The 20,060-nt window shown below is 43.1% G+C and overlaps 1 protein-coding gene across 1 annotated transcript in view; it reads right to left on the bottom strand.

The window, feature by feature from the left end:
- Nucleotides 1-20,060, bottom strand: part of Kif15 (kinesin family member 15) — a 54,980-nt gene that overhangs the window by 3,725 nt on the left and 31,195 nt on the right. The window contains exons 15-31 of the mRNA XM_051202937.1: nt 19,431-19,572; nt 18,606-18,747; nt 17,464-17,661; nt 15,841-15,948; nt 15,316-15,421; nt 13,814-13,979; nt 12,025-12,175; nt 11,780-11,865; nt 10,685-10,754; nt 9,887-9,973; nt 8,723-8,827; nt 7,612-7,734; nt 5,046-5,192; nt 3,578-3,679; nt 3,089-3,253; nt 1,711-1,817; nt 299-374 (exon numbers count right to left, since the gene is read on the bottom strand). Coding sequence (XP_051058894.1) covers nt 299-374; nt 1,711-1,817; nt 3,089-3,253; nt 3,578-3,679; nt 5,046-5,192; nt 7,612-7,734; nt 8,723-8,827; nt 9,887-9,973; nt 10,685-10,754; nt 11,780-11,865; nt 12,025-12,175; nt 13,814-13,979; nt 15,316-15,421; nt 15,841-15,948; nt 17,464-17,661; nt 18,606-18,747; nt 19,431-19,572 — 2,081 coding nt within the window. The remainder of the gene's footprint in view (nt 1-298; nt 375-1,710; nt 1,818-3,088; nt 3,254-3,577; nt 3,680-5,045; nt 5,193-7,611; nt 7,735-8,722; nt 8,828-9,886; nt 9,974-10,684; nt 10,755-11,779; nt 11,866-12,024; nt 12,176-13,813; nt 13,980-15,315; nt 15,422-15,840; nt 15,949-17,463; nt 17,662-18,605; nt 18,748-19,430; nt 19,573-20,060) is intronic.

Raw genomic sequence — 20,060 nt, 5'->3', positions numbered from 1 at the left:
GTGCACTGTGCACAGGAGACACCACACTTGGTTCTAAGTATACGGCTGCACATGGGAAATGTGGAGCCCCTGCACTACAGAAGCACAAAGGCAGGTACAGTCTTCCCTTTGTTGTTTCTGTCTATGGCTGGGCCTCAGACTTATGGCCACTTCTCTGTGCCAGCCTCCCACGTCCCGGAAGCAGGTGTGCAGGTGCCTGACTGGCAGACACACATTAATACGTTAATACCCACAGCAAACATAATCAGTGGGAATACAGTAAAGACAGTACTTGCAAAAGCAAAATGTTAAGCCATACTTTAGCAAGTCTTTCTTTGGCAATCTCCTCTTGGTGTTCGTTCTTCAGCTGTTGACTGTCTGGGTGACTCTGATTGCTGCATAGATGAGGGAGTGGACAGGGAAACACTGTCAAGTACATTCAAGGGTTAATTGACCTGGTTATCCGTAGCTTTGGTAAAACTAACTGTGCTGATTAAGTTAGTACAGTTAATCAGTGATGGGATAAATACGTTACTCAGCGTGATCCACAGACGGGGATAAATAGGGCCTCCCCGGAACTCAGGGCTGAATCTTACCACTGTAAAAGCAAGACTGGCAGAGTGAAGACACCTAACCAAGGCTTGGGGGAAGAGTTAGTGCAGAAGTTTAGCTCAAAGTAGCAACTCGAAGATCAACCGTGAATAAAAGGGGCAGAGGGTTCTTCAAGGGTAGGGAGGGTTGCCTGGATCCCTCTGGTAGTCCGGGCCTCTTGGAACCCGATTCCTCCCTTTCTCGGGTATTTAGTTAGCTAACAGTTTCTGAGGGCCACTCTGGCTTCACATGTATGCAAACAGCAGGGGCTACCTGAACATACAACATGGATCTCTTCACAGAAAACAAATGCTCCACCACAAATCAAGGACTACAGTCTGGATGGCACGTGCATCTCTGCAAGTTTTTCCTGGGTTAGGAAAGTAAATGTAATTCAGTGGGCCAGCAGGATCTCACTGGAGAGCCTGCCTGAATGCTGTGTGCTTCGCTAGGAACCTCTGTGAGCAACAGAGCATTAAGTAAGGCTTAGCACAGGAAGACGCTCTTCTTCCTTCACATCTGCAGCCTAGTCAAAACGGGTCATGAGACTCAAATGTCAAGGTCCCTCAAGGTCAGGTAAGAGTGTGCTGTTTATGTCCTGAATCAAGGTCAGGAAAACTTTTTTTAGGTCAAGATCCAGACAATGGGGCTGGAGCGGTGGCTCAAAGCACTTGCTGCTTCCACATGGTAATTCACAATGGCTTCTAACTCCAGTTCCAAGGAACCCAACACTCCTTTCTGGCCTCCCTAGACACCAGGCACACAATGGTTACAGAAACACATTCAGACAAAACATCTGTTTACATAAAATAAGATCCAGACATTAAGTATTTTAGAGTTTGATATACAAGCATTACTTGCCCCCCCTAAAAAAACCCCAAAAAACAAAAATCAAGGAAAAAAAGTGAAATAAAGTACTTTAGACAGGCAAGGCGTGGAGCACATGGGAAACAGGCGGGCAGACTACAGACTGCAAGCGTCAGAATGGACCTCAACTTTCTTAATGCTATGACCCTTTAAAATTATTTTGGCCAAGCGGTAGTAGCGCACGCCTCTAATCCCAGAGCCATATTAACCTCATTCACTTAAGGATATGCAGGCAGGCCGAGTGCTGCTGTGAACCTTGCGGCTCTTACTCACCCACTGTCCTGCCTCCTAACCGCATCCAGCTGACTTTGCAGGAGCCAATTTTTCTCCTGTAATTGCTGAGACTCCAGGCGCAGACTTTCCATCTCACACAACTGATCCTGAGAATACACCGAAAAACTTTTCAGAAGAGACATCAGGATGGGTGCTGTTTGGCTTCTCAAGGTTGTGACTGAAGCTGGTGTGGTGGCACACACCTTTAACTCCAGCACTTTGGAGGCAAAGGCGGGCAGTTTGCTGGACATAAGGATTCCAGGACAGCCAGACCTGTGAAGTGAGACCCCATGTCACCACCCCCACAGAAAAGGTTGTGACTAACACAGGTATTCCTTCACACTGAGTGTTCCTGGATTAAGCAGTGTGTGACAAGCTCACCACCTTAAACACTTTCAGCACACGCTCAGATCAGATCCTCACTTATTGCCAGGCATGTCACCCCAGCACTCAGGAGGCTAAGGAAAAGAGGGTCATGAGTTCAAAGCCAACCTGGGTTATATAGCTATAAAGTGAGATCCTATCTCAAGAAGACGTAAGGAGGCTGGGGAGATGACTTAGGTCACACCTAAGAGTGAGGACCTGAGCTTGAACCCCCAGATCCTACTGAAACCTGGTGCAGCAGCACACGTTTATAATTCCAATGCTCTTTACAATGGAGGTGGTAGAACAGAGCCCTGTAGAGTGTTTGGTTCAGTTAAACTCTGCTGCATTGAACACACACAAAACCCACACACACTGCATCATATGGAGACACACACACACACACACTGCATCATATGGAGACACACACACACACACACACTCAAAAAGCCAGGGAAAGAAGAGGAGAGAAGGAAAGAACAAAAGTTAAATCTAAAACTACACCGAGAGGTTGGGAAGATGGCCCAGTCAGTACAGTGCCTGCTCTGAGGTGGACAGTGATAAGAAACACATGTGATGTTGACCTCTGGCCTCCGCAAGCACACGTACCTAACACATACATGCACAGCACACATCTATAACTGTGTTGAGATAATATGCTGTAGCTAATGAGCTGGCAAAGATTCAGGAGTTCGGGGACTCCAGGTCTCTTATCACTGCTCATGACACAAGGCAGGGGAAGGACGCTTACAGACTCAAGTAAGTGTGCACTGAAAAGCTTTACAAAGGAAGGAAAGGAAACTAGGAGCTCCCAGGGACAACAAACTACACTGCAAGGGGTCAAGGCTGGGAGGAAGACTATGAAGAAGCTCTGGCCTTTTGAACTTGGATCGTTAGCAGCTAGGAACAAATTGCTGGCTTTTAAAAGTAAAGTTCACTGGAAAAGGGAAAAAAAAAAAAAAAAAAAAAAAAAAAAAAAAAAAAAAAAAAAAAAAAAAAAGAAAAAATCCCGTACCTTCATCCTGAGGATTTCAGCATTTTTCACTTCTCTGTCTTCATTCAGCTTTGTTACAAGGTGCTGCAAAAAAGTCTTAGAGGCCCGTCCATCTTCTATCTCTTGTTCCTGTGTTTCTAGGAGTTTTGCCAAATGGGGCTGAAAATGGGGTGGCGTTTTGGGACTCTGAAACAGAAATCATACTTCATCCAAATGCTTGAATCTGTGACGCTATGAAGATTTCAGTTGTCATCTATCCCTAACGGATAAGATGAGCACTGCCGTGTATATGACAGGCCGCTAGAGAGCAGGGTATGCAGAGAAAAGCCATCTAGCATATTATTTTAATTCCTATCCAAGTTAAACAAAGGCTTTACAAAGCAGAAGGCTGATAGGGGGTGTTAATGAAGAGCTTCTTCTTTAAAATTACAAGGAATTACATTAATTATCGACACACTTTTCTCATTTGAAAAACTGATCACTCTGAAATGCACTTTTTGGGAAAAGTACCTGTGGGTGCTCAGTAGCAGAGCCCATCACATGCTCTAGCTGTCTCATTTTGAAGTTATATTCATTCTTCTTGTGCTCTACCTCCTCCTTCTTTAGGTTTAACTGGGCAAATTGAACAGATCACAGGTCACAGATTAGAAAATAATTCAGAACACACAGTGCAATTAGAAAAGAGCAGCTCCCCCACTGCCAACCATCAGAGAAAAGCAAATCACAATGCCAGGGTTCTATCTCTGTGAAGATGAAAGGCGTGCACTAGTCGAGAACATGCTGTTAGTATGCCACAAACCCACAGAAGGGGGAAGCTCGTCCCCAAAACAAACTAGAACTCAGTTCTGGGTCTACACGTGAAGGAAATGAAACTGTGTATGTGTGTGCTCACATGTGTGTATGACCTGTGGAGGCCAACTGTTACGGAAGCAGTTTCTCCGTTCACTGCTTCAGCCAGTCAGCATGCTAGGGATTCCCTGCCTCTGCTTCCTGCATGTAAGGTTATAAGCAGGCCGCCATGCCTACCTAGCTACTATGTGAGTTATGTAAATACAAACTGCAGGGCTCTATGAACTGAACCATCTCCCCAGCTTGTGTAGAACACTTGAGAGGGCTGCATCCCTATGTTAACTACACCCTTGTTCACAATAGCCAAAGTGCATAGTAACCCTAATGGTCCACCAGCACACGAACAGAAACAAGTAGATACCTAGATATAAAAGAACACTGGCCAGCCTGTAAGACAAGGCAAACTCTGTCATCTGCAATAAAACGTCACATACTTGATAGAAGCCCAGTGGAGAAACACAATGATCTAGCTTCTATGTGGAATCCAAAACAGCCTAACTCAGAGGTATTGAGTAGGATAGTAGTCACCAAAGACTGGGGAGTTAGAGTCCTGGATGGGAGGTGTCCATCAAAGCCTACCAAATTCAGACAGAAGCAAGTCTTTGAGACCTAATGCACAACCAAAAGTAATGTATGAAGTGTAGTTCAAACCAGGAAAGGCGGTAGTGAATATATTAACCAACTCGATTGAATCAATGCACACACATATTGTGGCAGGGGAGGTGCCTGGTGTCTGTAATCCCAGAATTCAGGGGTGGAGGCAGGAGGATTACCATGACTTTGAGGACAGCCTGAATTATAGAATATCAGGACAGTCTTGGCTGCCTACTGAGCACTAGGCAAGCCAGAGCTACAAAGCAAGACTGTTTTAACTCTTTGCAGCACGGCCCATCAATATGAGCCTCATGCATTACCCAATCATTTGTTATTTAAGAAGATATTTGTTCTTGGTGTGGTGGCATGTGCCTATGTCCTCAGTGCTCTGGGAGGTGGAGGAGAGAGAACCAGGAACCCAAAGCCAACCCCGTGCAAGGTGAGACCCCACCTCAAACAACAGCAAGAAGAGAGGGTTCTTAGATGTCATATATGATTCCGGGCTGGCATCCGCATGGCTCAGTATGCCACTCACCTTGTGTTGAAGCTCCTGGATCAGCGCCTCCTTCTTGGTCAGCTCTTCCTGGGCAGATTGCAGTAGCCCAGAGTGCTTTTTGGAGGCCTCCGTGAGCATGTTCAGCTGCTCAGTGGCATGGGCCAGATCTTCACACAGCATGTCCCTCTGTTGGGGACAATGTCCCACAGGAAATATTTCTTAACTATGTCATTTGTTTCACAAATCAACACAATTTTTTTTCACATTAGGAAAGCTGTATATAAAAATCTTTAAAATTTCCCCCTTTGTCATTCCAAGACAACTTAAGCAGCTGCTACAGACTTCAGCAGGTTCAGTCTGCTGTGTGAGGCTAGGCAGCATCCCACTCAGGGCTTTAGAGTTGACCTTTTTATGCAGAACATTCAAGGTGAAGTGCTTATTTAATGTCCCACTAACTGAGTTTTATGGGCTTGTATGTGCACACATAATATTTGCACACATACGTGTGTATGTGTATACATGCCTATGTGATGTGTACAGATGTCAGAGGTCATGTCAGGCATCTTTATTCTTCTCCACCTTATTTTGTGTGTGACATTATTTTGTGTGTGACAAGATCTCTTACTGAACCTGGAATAAACCATTTTGGCTAGACTGGCTGGCCAGCAAGCACCCGCGATCTGTCTGCCTCTGCCCACTAGTGCTACATTCTATGGTTACAGACTCAGGCTGCTAAGCCCAGCTTTTACATTGGCCGAGGGTCCAAACATGGGTCTTCATGCTTATGCAGGAAGCACTTTATCCCCAGAGCCATATCCTCAACCTGACTCTGGGTTTTTATGTCCTAGAAGGTAAATAGCTGTTAAAAATGTCTCCAGCCCAGGCAATCAGAGAGGGACTGCAACAGTTCACCATGGCAACAGCCACTGAAGACTCAGAGAATCAGGTAACGGAAAGAATTTCTAATGGCTGCATATGTAATTCCTACTTACACAGTACGGTTAATGACAATATCAGAGCAGAATCTGCTCATCCTCCCTTCCCACAGGGACACATGCACACCGTTTTTTAAAGACGCTGTTCTTGAAGAGGACTAAAGTTTGGTTCCCAGCTGACCACATCAAGCGTCTCATCAGCACGATAAACCTAGCTCTAGATCCAAAGCCGCCTTCTAGCCTCTAAGAGTACTGCATACACACATATAATTGGGGGGGGGGGGTGTCTTTAAAAACAAACAGATAGATAAATAGAAAAAAGAAGACACAAGGGGCTGGAAAGAAGCTCAGTCAATAAAATCTTCCCATTACATCTTGTTAATTTGATACAACAGAGTCATCTAAGAGAAAAGCCTCAACCGGAGAACTGCTTGCATTAGATTGCCGTGGACATGTCTTCGGGTGAGCTCAGTAGGGAAGTGCCACCACTAGGCATGCTAGCTAACTAACCATGAGCCTTTGAGTTAGCCAGGGGTGAGCCATCAAGCAGCATTCCTCTACGGTTTCTGATTCAGGTTCCTCCCTGACTTCCCTCAATGATAGATTGTGATGTGAAGTGTATGACAAACAGAAACTGTCCTGTCTAACTTGTTTGCAATCAGTGTTTTATCACAGCAACAGAAAGGAAACTAGCGTGATCATGAAGACTGGAGTTTGGTTCCTAACATCGTCAAAGGCTGGGCATAATAGCCTGTCTCTAATCCCGGCCCCAGGGAGGTACACAAGACCATGCCTCGCTCAGGCTCACAGGCTGGAAGGCCTAGCAAAATCAGGTTCAAGGCACAGTAAGCATTTATCTGGTCTACAGAGTGAGTGCCAGGACAGGGCAAAACTACACAGAAAAACCTTGTCTCCAAAAACAAACAAACCAACAAAAAATCTCAAAAAACAGGGTTGATGGTGCCTAAAAAAATGAAACCTGAGGTTGATCTCCAGCCTCCACATGTAACCCCTCCCCCAACACACAGGTCTCACTGTGTAACCCTGGTTGACCCTATTATATAAAGACCTACGTTGGTTCCCCAAGTAGTGGGATTAAAGACAAACACCACCATGCCCAGCTCTCATCGGTTTTTAAAAGTTGGGATTTGAATTACACAAATTTTTATGTCTACAATAATTCTATATTTTCTTTTTCAAGCCTTCCTTTACATCATGTGGACTATCTGACATCCTAAAAATTGCTAATTTTTCTCCTTAAGATTCTGATACATTCTTTTACTTTTGTGAATAGGAGGACTTAACGATTTTCACTGTTGATTTTTTAAAAGTAGAACAGTCCCCTCCTTCCTTCCACCGCAGGTTCCGGGAATTATAATCAGATGGTCATTTTCGGTGCGAAGTAACTTTACCCTCTGAGTCTTCTTGTCAGGCCCCAAGTATCAATTACTCCTTTTAAAAAGAATCTTCTAGTTACCCATTAAAATATCCTTACACAAATAAACATACGGCCAAGTAATTCGGCACAAAAGAAAATAGAAATGTAAAGCAGAGGCAGGCGGAGATAGTGAGTTCCAGGGCAGACGGGATCCAGAGAGGATCCTGTCTCAAAGAAAAAAGGAAAGCACGGAGGGAGGGAAAGAGAAGAGCGTCACGTTAACAATACCTACCTCAATATCCTCTGAGAGGATTCTCAGTCTGAGACTTTCTTTCAGCTCCAGGATATCCACTTCCTGTTTCCTGATCAACTCTCTGCTCTCTTCTCTGTCAGCCACAGCTGTGTTGTATTTGCACTTTAGGAAATAAAGACAGCACAGGAGCTTTCAGCTGGACTTGTGCTTGTCTGCACACCAAAGCAACTTAGACGAGATCTTAGTTCCAAGCCCAGGACCAGATTAACAAGCTAATTCAGCATCACCTGGTGGCTGTTTTGTTTGTTTATTTATTTTTGAAGATTTACGTATTTATTATGTATACAGTGTTTTGTCTGCATATGCCTGCAGGCCAGAAGAGGGAATCAGATCTCATTTCAGATGGTTGTGAGCCACCATGAGGTTGCTGGGAATTGAATTCAGGACCCCTGGAAGAGCAGCCAGCGCTCTTAACCACTGAGCCATCTCTCCATGTCTGTTTTCTGTGTGCATGTGTGCGTGCGTGTTGGTACCCACAGAGAGCATCAAATCCCATGCAGCTGGAGTGATAGGTGGTTGTGAGATTCCCAATGTGGGCAAGGGGCCAAACCCTCTGGAAGAGCAGCAGTTGCTCTTGTCACTAGACCATCTCTCCAGCCCTTGTTAATAATGACTAGCATATATGACAATGAAAAACGGGAGAGTTCTAAAGGTGTTAGGTAAACATGGAGCTTGCTTTGCCCCATGTTGGAGCAGACCAGATGCAGAGGAGAATCTTCACCTGTGCCCAAACCAAGGGGGAAGCATCAACATTCAACTTAAGAAACAGCTACTCCAGGAAAAGGTATTGAGTCTCAGATCAGGGGCACAGCTCTATACCACAAACACCTAAAATATAACTAAAACATGTCCTGTTTTCTTGAGGCAATTAAGGAACCCACTTTAGCCGTAACTGGCAATGTCCAGTTGGTTTCTAATCAATGGTTCCTGGCTGGTGCAGAGAGGCAGAAATGCTGCCGTCCACAAGTGTGCACACTGCACATTGCACAAGACCTCTGGGAGCTAGCTTCTACAGTGAAGCTCGGGACAGCCCCCTGAAGAGCTTGTGACTGCGCACCCTGCTTGGCATCCTGTGACAGGCAGAACTCACATTCATGTCCTGCAGTTCTTGCTTCAGGGTGTCTATGGTCTCTGCTTTTTCACCGGCTGATGTTCTTAACTCCTGGATTTGGTTCATGAGATTAGCGACAAGTTCCTGCCAAGGACAAAAACAAAAACAAAAAAAACCGGCATCTTCAAACCCAGTGACATGGTAACATGGTGGAGATGATTTTAAACGATGAAGTGTTACAGGCTGGGTGTGAAATGTTCCTCACAGTCTTGTTTGAACATTTGAACCCCAGCTAGTGGTGCTGTTCTGGGAGCTTGTTGAGCACGTCAGAGGAAGGGGCAACCAGGGTTACAGGCAGTCCAGGTCCTACCCAAGCTCGCTGTGCCTCCCATAGTGATGTGCAGTGAGCAGCTTCAAAGAGCTCCTACCAACATGGAACCATGCCTCGACCCTCAAGAGTCAGAATAAATCTCTTCTATTACAGATTTTCTGGGGAGTTGTTTGGTCACATCAATAAGTAAGTAACTAACACATCAACCATTTCTGCTTCCTAATGGCAAAAAAAAAATGAAGTCAATTTACTTTAGCAAAGTATGTAATGCTCTACCTTCCACAACTTTTTTTTTTCGAGACAGGGTTTCAGTTAACTTCCGAATCTTTATGTAGCTACTGCCCTTCTTATCTCGGTCTCCTAACAGCTGATATGCTAGGTATCTACCATTATGCTCACTTTATATTTGGACAAAGTCAATGACAAGGATTTGAGACTCTGTACCATGAACTCAGTCAGTGGAAAAGGGTCAGAGTAATGTCAGCATTCTGGTTGAAAGGACAAGGGTGTGACATAAGCTGTCTAAAGGAGCAGGGTATGCTGGACACGGTGGCACACAGCTTTTATCTTAGTGCTAGGGAGGCAGAGACAGGTGCAGCTCTGTGAGTTTGAGGTCAGCCTGGTCCACATAGTAAGTTCCACTCAAGACTATATAGTGAGACCTTGTCTCAACAACAACAACAACAACAAAGTCTAAATGCACATGGACCAGACAGTTTCTAAGTCATCCTGGAGGTAAGAAATGATCAGGGGACAGGAATGATGCCAGCTCAGGCTACATAGAGAAACCAGGGCTCTAAAATCAAACAAATACCAACAACAATAAAAATAAGGAACAAAGTGCACAAGCAAGAAACTCAAACATTATCTACCTTGTCAGAATCTCTAGACTTCTCCAGAGAACGGATCACATTTTCAGTAGCAAGCAAGCTTTCTTCTAGTTTCTGTACTTTTGCCATCTGTGGAGAAAAACAAGTAAGTTTTAGAAAATAATTAAACCACACATACTGAAAAACAACAACAAAACAAGCTGATAAATACCTGCTCTGCACATCATAGAATCTGCTCTGACAAGGCCTGGACTGGTTTTGTGGTGTCCACTAAGTAAGCTCTGGCAGCTATTATTATAGCCACCTGGGAGTCAGAAAGAATTAAAAATAATAGAAGGGGGTCTGGTGAGATGACTCAGGACACAGTTGTCCTCTGATTTACTTACACACACACACACACTGGGTGTGGTGTCATACAACAATAGTAAATGAAAATTCAAAATATTAACAAATAGCTAGATGCCATGCTATTTGCCACAGTCCTAGCACTTGGAAGGCAGGACCAGGAGGATCTTGAGTTCAGGGAAAACAAGGGTTATAAAGTGAATTTCAGGGTAGCCATAGTGTGACTCTGCCTCAAAAAACCAAAGGTGGCCAAATTTGGTCTACACAGCAAGTTCCAATCCAGCCAGGATTACAGAGAAAGACCCTGTCTGAGAAGCAAACAAACAAGGTCTAGGGATGTACCTCAGGGGGAGAAGCCTAAATTTAAATCTTAACAACAACAACAACAAAAACCTAAGTCAAAAGTCCAGTCTCTTTATTAGAGATTTCTAACACTGAAAGCTGAAACACTTGCTTTTTAGATTCAGGAATAGAAGTTACAGACAAGAGGCTGACCTGGTGCTCACATTTCACCATCTCTCTCTGTTTCTCCTGACGCACAGCCTCAACAACCTTTAAGATTTCTCTGGAAAAGAAGAATTAGGAAAAAGTGAATGGAGTGTGCACACCCAGGAGGAAACAGATGCCACAAAATGAAGTCTACTCAGCAAATCATGGGGTACTCAGCATATTCCCACGGGGTCAGAAATGTCAGTGTATTTGTCGACGACTAAGGAAGGAGTTATTTTTTTTGCCACAACTCTTTACTTTTCTTCAGTGTTTGGTATTTGCTAAATCAACACACAGCGCTCAGCATTTACTGCCATCTGTCTGGGACAGAATGTGAAGTCCATGGCCACAGGGATGCCTCATTCATCGATGTACTCTAGCGCCCACAGCAGAGACCTGGCTCACTGGGCATGACCCAATGTTAGTTGTCTATATCTGAAGTAGGGACATGCTCTACCTTCGCTGCGATTCAGGGCCAAATGACAAGTTACTCTCCTAGTGTGATCATGAGATTACTCAGAGACTCACTGACACAACTTGGAGGGAGGAGAGACTTAATGAGAGTCTGGGGGGATAGGGAAGAACAGAAAAAAAATGGATAGATATAGAAATGAAAGTCACCCCTAGCCCCCCAATAATAAAAGGGTAGTCAGAAGCCTGGTGTGGTGTACACTAATCTCAGCACTCAGGAAGCACAGGCAGGCAGGTGGGACTCTTGAGTCCCAGGTCATCCAGGACTTCATAGGTAGACCCCGTTTCAATAATAAATAAAAAATCAAAACAAAAGGATAATTTGTCATATAATTAATTCATACTGTGACTTACTTACAAATGGCCCTGACTCTATTTGCGATCAGCTAGTCAGCTGCATTCCCAACTGCAAATAGCTGTCCATAGCGTGTTAATAAGAAAAGCACAAGCTGAAAGCTGTACTCGGTGGTACGTGACTATATACCCAGCACATGGGAGACCCAGGCAGCAGGAATTCAGGGTTAAGGCCAGCCTATGCAAGACAGCGAGACCCTAAAGTTCCCCAAAGCAAGATAAAGAATGTAGTACTGAACAATATTCTACTCAATGGGAAGAATGAACCGCACTCACTTAGAGCTATTTTCTTTATCTTCTTCAAATTGTAATGACAATTTGTTGTTGCGTTCCTTTTCTGCCTCAAAAAGCTCCATCAAATTCTAAAAGACAGTTGTAGATTAGGTTTGAAGCAACAGTTATGAGCATCAGGCAGTTAACAAATACTAACCATTGTGGTTGGTACAGGAAGTCAGAGGACACAGGACAGGAACCAGAGATCCAGGACACATCCACCAGTTATAACAATGTTCATCACTTACATGCAGATCAGACTTCAAAGTTTCATTTTCTTGTTTGCAGCTCTGGAGATTTTTTGAAAGTTGGTCAATTTCAAATTTCATCACTTCTTGCAAGTTATCGTAGGAATCCTGTATGCAGGCTTGGCTCTCAAGAAGCTTTTCGTTTTCTAATCTTAAACAGTAAGATATTTTGAAACAGAAAGTACAAACATTTGTTTTTATGAAGTTCAAGTTTTTCTATCACAAACCACTTACATTGGTCAGAGGGCTGTCATGGTCTTGTGTGAACGGCCCCTTGGTACTCATGTGAGGGCCACTAAACCAGAAGATGTGGATGGAAGAGGAGTGTTAGCCCAAAGCACCTCTTCCACATCCTTGCTCATGTGGTTAACTGACTGGCAGCTTTCTAGCTAGCTCACAATGGGGGATGAGGCTCATTTGAGTGTTTCTAGCCAGGTACCAGCCTTTCATGAATTCCCATGTCTTCTCAATAATCCAACCCCAGCCAATTACAACAAAGTCTAACTCTAGGGAAACAGTTTTTATGATGGAAAATATGGCTCCTTCCTAATCAAGAGAGAGTATGACATCTCAGCAAACTGCTTGCTGCTTGTTCGGTTACATTGCCCCTTGCTCCTTTCCCCAACGCACTGCGTCACGTGCAGCATCCAGCAGTCACTCCCCCCCCCCCCAAAAAAAAGCCAATAATCTCATCTCTGAACTATGCAAAACAGATGTCTTGGCTTATACACAGCTAACCAGATGCAGAACCATATCCCCATATCCTGTGCACACTGAAGGGCGGGGCGGAAGCAGCAGATTACAAAGGACCATGAAGTGGCTGCTGAAAGATGAGAATTAGGGAGAGAGGGAACCTGTGCATGTGTTCATGTTGTGAAGAATGCTGACACGTAACAAAAATTAGTAAGAAACAAAGAGCAATGACGTGCCCTGCCACTCAGGAGCATGAACAGCTGGCAGTGTCAGAGAATAAGCAGGCCAGTAGGTGGCTCACTGTAGAACCAAAGACAAGAATAATTACATTTTGACCAGTTTATTTTAAAGGCTAGGATAATGATGGGAGATGTCACTCTGTAAATATGTTCCTCTTATTGGTTAATGAATAAAACCCTGTTGGCAAATAGGAAGACAAGATAGGCGGGACTAGGAGACAAGGAGGATTCTGGGAGTAGGAGGAGTCAAGATGTAGGCCATGGGAGAAGAAAGGTCTGACCCTTTCTCTGGTGAGATGAGACCACGTGGAAATAGATTGGTAAGAATGAGTTAATATTTAAGACAGAGGTAGCCAATAAGAAATGCTAGTAACAGGCCAATAGTTTTATCATTGATACAGTGTCTCTGTGAGTTATTTGGGGCTGGTGAGGCTGTAGTAGCATTTAAATACACAGCTCGGTAGATTCTTTACCCTTTTCACCTAGTTTTAGTCTCACAAATAAACTAAGGAAATTAAGGTTTCATGAGGTTAGGTCAGATGTGGCAGCACACTCCTTTAATACCAGCATTTTGGAAACAGAATGAGTTCCAGGCCAGCCAAAGCTACACAGTGAGATCCTGTCTTAGAAAAATAAAAACAAACAGTAACAAAGCAATAAACTTAAAAAAAAAAAAAAAAAAAAAAGGCCAGTTTGTAGTGAAGCCAATTGGATAACAGAAAACACTTGCTTGGGATAAATTATTAACAAATAACACTGTTGTTGGCTTATGCAATGTGTGTTGGGCTTATACTTCCACGTTTCACGTAGCATTGAGAACCACCAAACAGGCACCTTGAACAACAGGACAGCTCTACCTGGTGTTGTCCAGCTGAAGCTGAACCTGCACATGCCTTTCGGAAAGCTGGCTTAGTTCCTTCTCCTGATTCTCTTTGAAGGTGCTATACTCCAGTTTCACCAGAGACAGCTCTTTGTCAGCAGAATGAAGAACAATTCGCAAGTCATGTACCTCACATTTCAAAACTGGAAAACAAAAGAAATCAAGGTCTCAACAGGTCCCCTTACCAGTCCTTTGTATAAAGGAAGCAGATAAATGCAACCTCGTCATTTATGAAACAGGCAAATGAACGTGACCTTACCCCTGCAAGGTCAAACAACACCCGAGCAATAAACAACACGATTTTCCCTTTCTTCCTTTCCTTAGGTCATGGCTGCACCTCCATTCCCTTTGCCCCAGGCTGGCCTTATTCTTACTGCACAGCCAGGATAGCCCTGAGCTCCTCACCTTCCTGAGTGATGGGATTCAGCTGTGCACTACTAACAGGCGGCACTAACATCTGTTCCTCGATTTTAGGAAACTTGACATTTTAAGAATGCTTTCCTGTAGAACATGCAACAGAACTATTAACATAAAGAAAACCGCGTGATACTTAACCTCTCTGAAGCAGGGTACTCTCAGCTATTGAAGACGCTTGGGTAACACACCAGAGCTTCTCAACATGGGTTAAACACTTCTAGTCTCAAAAGGAAACTCCAGCTGAAAGCCAGATTAAGTTATTTTCTAGTTTCACTACAAACTACTGAAAATATTTTGGAGACAGGGTCTCCTGTGTCCCAGGCTGATCTCTAACTTGCTGGGTGGCCAATGAGGACTTTGAACTTCTGAATGTCCTGACTTCAACTACTAAGTGCTGAGTTTCCCAGCTTACCTGAAAATGCTTTAATGAAGGGAAAAATAATCTAGAGAAAGTGCGAAATGTACATAAACAATTTATGCTTCGCTTTGTCAATATTAATGGAACTCAGCGTGCAAAGTGAAGACACTTCATTTTTAAAGCACAGTGTATGCTTTGTGTGTGCATGTGTTTGTACATGTATGCTTGACCATGTATGTGTGTGTGCGGATTTAAATGTTCGTAAACTGCTCACGTGTTTTCCTTTTTTTGTTTTGAGACACTCTTTCGCTGGCTGAGAGCTTTACTAAGGGGACCAGATGACCTGTCCAGTGACTCTGGGATCTGCTCCTTTTTGCCCCCTATCTTGAACTCACTGGGATTCGTGTGTGACAACATACCCAGGTTTTTAGTGTGGGTTCTAGGTTCCAATTTCAGGCCCTCAAGCTTGTGAGACAATGGAGTCATCTCCCAGCTCTTAAACTTTAAGTAAACATTTGTAACATTTATTTGTGAGTAATCTTGAAGAAAATTATATCTTATAACCCATTTTATTTATTATAGCTTTACCAAGAGCAATTATCTAACAACAAACAAAATAAGCAATCCCTTAGAATAGAAAAAAAAGTTCATCTAAATGATGAAAAAAGATGCTGAGCTAGGCTGTCCTCACTGTGCAAACTTACAGTCATTCTTAGCCTGAGCGTCCTGGAGTTGTTTCTCAAGGTCATTCACCTTATCAAGATGGTCTTGCTGCTGTTTGGCCCAATCACTCCTTTCTGATGAAAAAAGCTGTGGGAAACAGTGAAAATACTGGACAAGTATGGCAAAACAATGCAAATCATTCGTTTCTGTATCTAATGTCAAGGACAAGACAAAACAAAACAAGCAGAACTATAATGAAGACGACAGACACAATCCAAGATCGGTACAGGACTGTGTGGACAAACAGTCCACTTGTATACCTTATGATGAATGTCTGTCACTATCAGGGAAGAGCAAAGCATTGGCTAGTGCCTGGTAAGAGAGTTGTCATCTGGCACTGTTGGGTTTTTCTTGGGGGGAAGGGAGATGGGATCAGAGTGAAAATATATTAAGGAAAAATGAAAAGAACTTCAAGAGTGGGAAGGAGTCCCAGGGAGGAATACCCTCATCTCTCAGGACGCCTGAGGATATTTCGGCACTGTCTGAGGCCTCGCTGCCACCCTCACCTCTTGCATTTGTGCAGAATGGTGCTCTAGTTTGTCAACACTCTGTTGAAGTCTCAGGTTCTTATGTACTTCTTCATCCATCTTGACTTGAAGAACACTCAGTTGTTCCTGCATTGGACACATTTCAGTCACCAAAAATGCCTCTAATAGAAATTTTAAACTATTAATTAAAAAAACGTTTTATGTAGGGGTATTTTGTTTGAAGGTATGTGTGGGTACCAACTGCATGCCCAGTGCCCGCAGGTACCAGAAGAGGGGGCTAGACCATCTGCAACTAGAATTACAGGAAGTGTCAAGTCAGTAGGTGGGTGCTGCAAACTGAACCTAGGTCCTCTAGAAAAGCAGCCTCACTGCTCAGAGAACTCTCTTGCCATACTCTTTTTGATTAAAGAGATGAAATAAACTAAACCCTTACAGGAGCAAACATAACAAAGGAAGGAAGGCCGGAGCCAGAAATCTTCAAAAGGTTATTCTGATCATGCCCGTGTTTCAAAATTACATTTGTGAATATCAAAATGGATAAATTCAAACACAAACAAAGGTGGTTAATATTCAACCCTGAATTAAATTACAGAGCCCTAGCCAGGCGTGACAGAACATGGATTTAATCACAGTACTAGGGAGGCAGAGGCAGGCAGATCTCTGAATTCAAGATCAGCTTGGTCTACACAGAGAAACCATGCCTCCAAAAATAAAACAAAACAAAAAAGAGTATGAATAAATAAAGAAACAAACACAGGACATGGATATGGAGACTGGAAAGCTGGCTTGGTGGGTAAACATGTACACATGTATACACATATGTATATAAAGTGTATGCATGAAGAAAATTAGAGGCCTCTAGAGAACTTTTAAACTTTAGACTTAACCATTGAGCCCTCTAGGGGCTTGTTTATAATTCCTCTTTAAAAATAATTTATTTTATGTGCTGTGGTGTTTTGCTTACATGGATGTCTACGTGAAGGCACTGGGTACCCAGAACTGAAACAGCAGAGAGCTGTGAGAAGCCATGTTGGTGGGTGCTGGGAGTTGAACCTGGGTCCTCTGGAAGAGCAGTCTGTGTCCTTAACCACTGAGCATCTCTCCAGCCCCATCTCTAACATCTTTTGAAGAGCTTCCTCAGAGCTGCATGGGGTTATTTTACCATAAGGGCCTCTTGGGCCTACAATAGGAAAGACTTCCAATTTGGGATATCCACTCCAATTTTTATAGACAAAGGGATAAAATTTAGTTAACTAGAGGGATCCCAATGTAATCAAACCTCAAATTATTTCAAATACATTAAAACCTCCCTAAAATTTGATCTATATAATAATTTGCTCAGAAAAAAAAAAAAAAAAACCAGAAATCTTTACATATGTAAACATAAAAATTATAGGGAGTTGTTGGGTAATGATAGCACGCAACTTTTAATCCTAGCACTCAGGAGGCAGAGGTGGGCCAATCTCTGTGAGTTTGAGACTACTCTGGTCTACAGAGTGAGTTCCAGGACAGCCAGGACAGCTACACAGAGAAATCCTGTCAGGAAAAGCAAAACAAAAAACTATATAGGGTGTTAAACTAATAGGCAAATTTTATTTCAATGAACATTCTATTAATTTTTTTCTAAAATTAAAGTATTACCTGCACAGTTCGAAGCTCTTCAGAAACAGCCTCCAAAGCTTGTTCAGTCATCTCAAGTGGCACTGGTTCATTTAATATATCGTTATCTGAACTGCTAGGATTCTGTGTGTGCAGAAAACCAAAGCTCCCCACCTCTGGGCTTAATTTTGGTAGCATTCTAGAACTGAGTTGATAAGCCTTGGTCGGAGTGGTAATTATCTGCAGAGCAATGATTGTGGAAAGAGTCATTAATACAAAAGAAAAAATATAGAGATTTTATGAATAGGAAAAAAATTTGTATTCAGTTTATCAAAAAATAAATAAGTAAAAAAAGCATTGGATAGAAATGACCAAATGAGCTAGGCGTTGGCGTGCACACCTTAAGTCCCAGCACTTGGGAGGCAGAGGCAGGAGGATCTCTGTGAGTTCCAGGCCAGCCTGGTGTACAGACAGAATTCCAGGACAGGCTCTAAAGCAATACAAAGAAACCCTGTCTCAAAACCCCACCCACCCTGGAAAAAAAAGAAAAGAAATTACCAAATGGAAATAAACCCATCAGTCAATATAGGTGCATGTAAGTCATAATAAAATTTAAAAAAAAAAATGGAACTTGAAGCTGGGTATGGTGATATATTACTATAATCACAGATTTTGTGATGCTTGCCTCTGCCTCCTCCTAAAGTTCTGCACCTCCACAACTGCCCTACGACCCATCTTGGAGTGTTAAAAAAAAAATAGCGAATTGCAAAGCTGGGCATGGTGCATGGTACATGGTACATGGTACAGGGCACATTCCTGTAATCCAAGTACTGATAGGAGAGTCAAAAGTTCCAGGACAATGTAGGTTACAGGGTGAGTTTGACAACAGCCAAAGCTATCACGAGACCCTGCCTCAAAGAAAAGAACAGAACAGGGGGGAGGGGAAAGGGAGAGGGTAGGATGGAAGGAAGGGAGGGAGGGAAAGATTCTGATGTTGAGAAACACTGTCTAAAGTTAAAGGTTAAAGACAAATTAGAATTTGATTCCAAATGTTTTATTCCTCCTCCTTGGCCTTGTCACTGAAGTCTATCACAACCCTAAGGTGTTCTGCCATCTGTATTTGAAAATAATCTTTACTAATAAAAGAGATAGGACCAATTTGAATAGCTGCACCAATTACCCACCTTAAGTGTTTCAGCGTGTATTTTATTCAGCTGAGAAACTTCTTGACGCTTGCAGGCTTTCGTTGCTTCCAAAAGGTTTTCGAGATTGAGGTTTGCTTTTTGCAAAGACTGAAGCTCAGATTCCAGTTCTAGCTGTTTTTTCCTAATAGATGTTGTTAAGACTTAGTTCCTTCAAGTGATGGGCAACGTCAAACATTTCTAAGTACATTGCAATTTATGCTCGTGTAGAGCTCAAGTTCAAGCCAGTATACTGTCACTTACAAAACTGAGACTTCTCTACATTTTAGGTTAGGGTTAACTTCGGTTATAGCATCAACATAGCTTATCCTTCACACAACGAGCACCAAGTAACAGTATTAATAAATCCTTAATTTCTAAAAACAAACAAACAAACAAAAAATCTTGATTCAGTCTGGAACTATGATTTAAATCTGGTAAAGAGATGAGATGAACTTAACACTCAACAGGCAAATACTGCTTAAAACATTTGTATGAAGCCGGGCAGTGGCAGCGCATGCCTCTAGTCCCAGCACTCAGGATGCAGGCATCTCTGTGACTTGAGGCCAGCCTGGTCTACTGAGTTCCAGTACAGGTCCAAAGATACCGAGAAAACGTGTCAAGATCAAACAAAAAAGCAAGCCCACATTTGTATGATCTACTATCAAATCTATAGGAAAAAGCTACAAGAAAAAAGTGCTTTTTCTGTGGAACAAAACAAGTCAGATGCTGGAAGAAAACGTCATTTTAAAGTAGCATGCCAGATTACTGATTACTAATAGAAAGAATTAAGGAAACAGGTGTTGGGCATGTGTGTTTGCACTTTACCGAGTTAGCTCTTTGAACTCCTCATATTCTTGTTTTGAATTATTCAGCTCTGTCTGAATTTGCAGGAGTTGTGATTTTAACTTCTCAGAGTTTGTGAAGGAATTTGGTTCTTTCGGTGCTTTGGGAGAAAATCCTTGCAGACCTATTAAGAAGGGGACCACGTCAGTCTTTGAAAGACAAAAATAACAAGACACTTTTCTTTTTTTGGTTTATCAAGACAGGGTTTCCCTAGTCTCGAAACAGTCCTGTGTAACAGCCCTGCTGTCCATGAACTCACTCTGTAGAGCAGGCTAGCTTTGAACTCAATGAGACCATCTGCCTCTGCCCTGCAAGTGCAGGCTCTAAAGGTGTGTGCCACCACTGCCCAGCAACAGCAGGCGTCTGGGCTCTCTTCCGAGTTTGTCTTGAGGCACAAGGAGGACAAGTGGGAGAACACGGATGCCAGACGAGACACAGGATGCGGCAGTGTGCCCGCAAGGGCACTCAAAGTTGTGTTCGAGAGGCAGAGACCACAGGGTGGGGAAGTGTAATTAAGGCAACATGCTGCTCCCTAGGAAAAAGAACTAAGGGAGACCAATGAGCAACATGCATGGTGATAGACAGGGAAACACTTGCACAGCAGAACTTGTA

The sequence above is a fragment of the Phodopus roborovskii genome, unplaced genomic scaffold (genome assembly GCF_943737965.1).
Source record: "Phodopus roborovskii unplaced genomic scaffold, PHOROB, whole genome shotgun sequence".
Lineage (NCBI taxonomy): Eukaryota > Metazoa > Chordata > Mammalia > Rodentia > Cricetidae > Phodopus > Phodopus roborovskii.
Note: the sequence above shows the minus strand (reverse complement) of the source record. Positions and strands in the feature narration are given on the sequence as shown.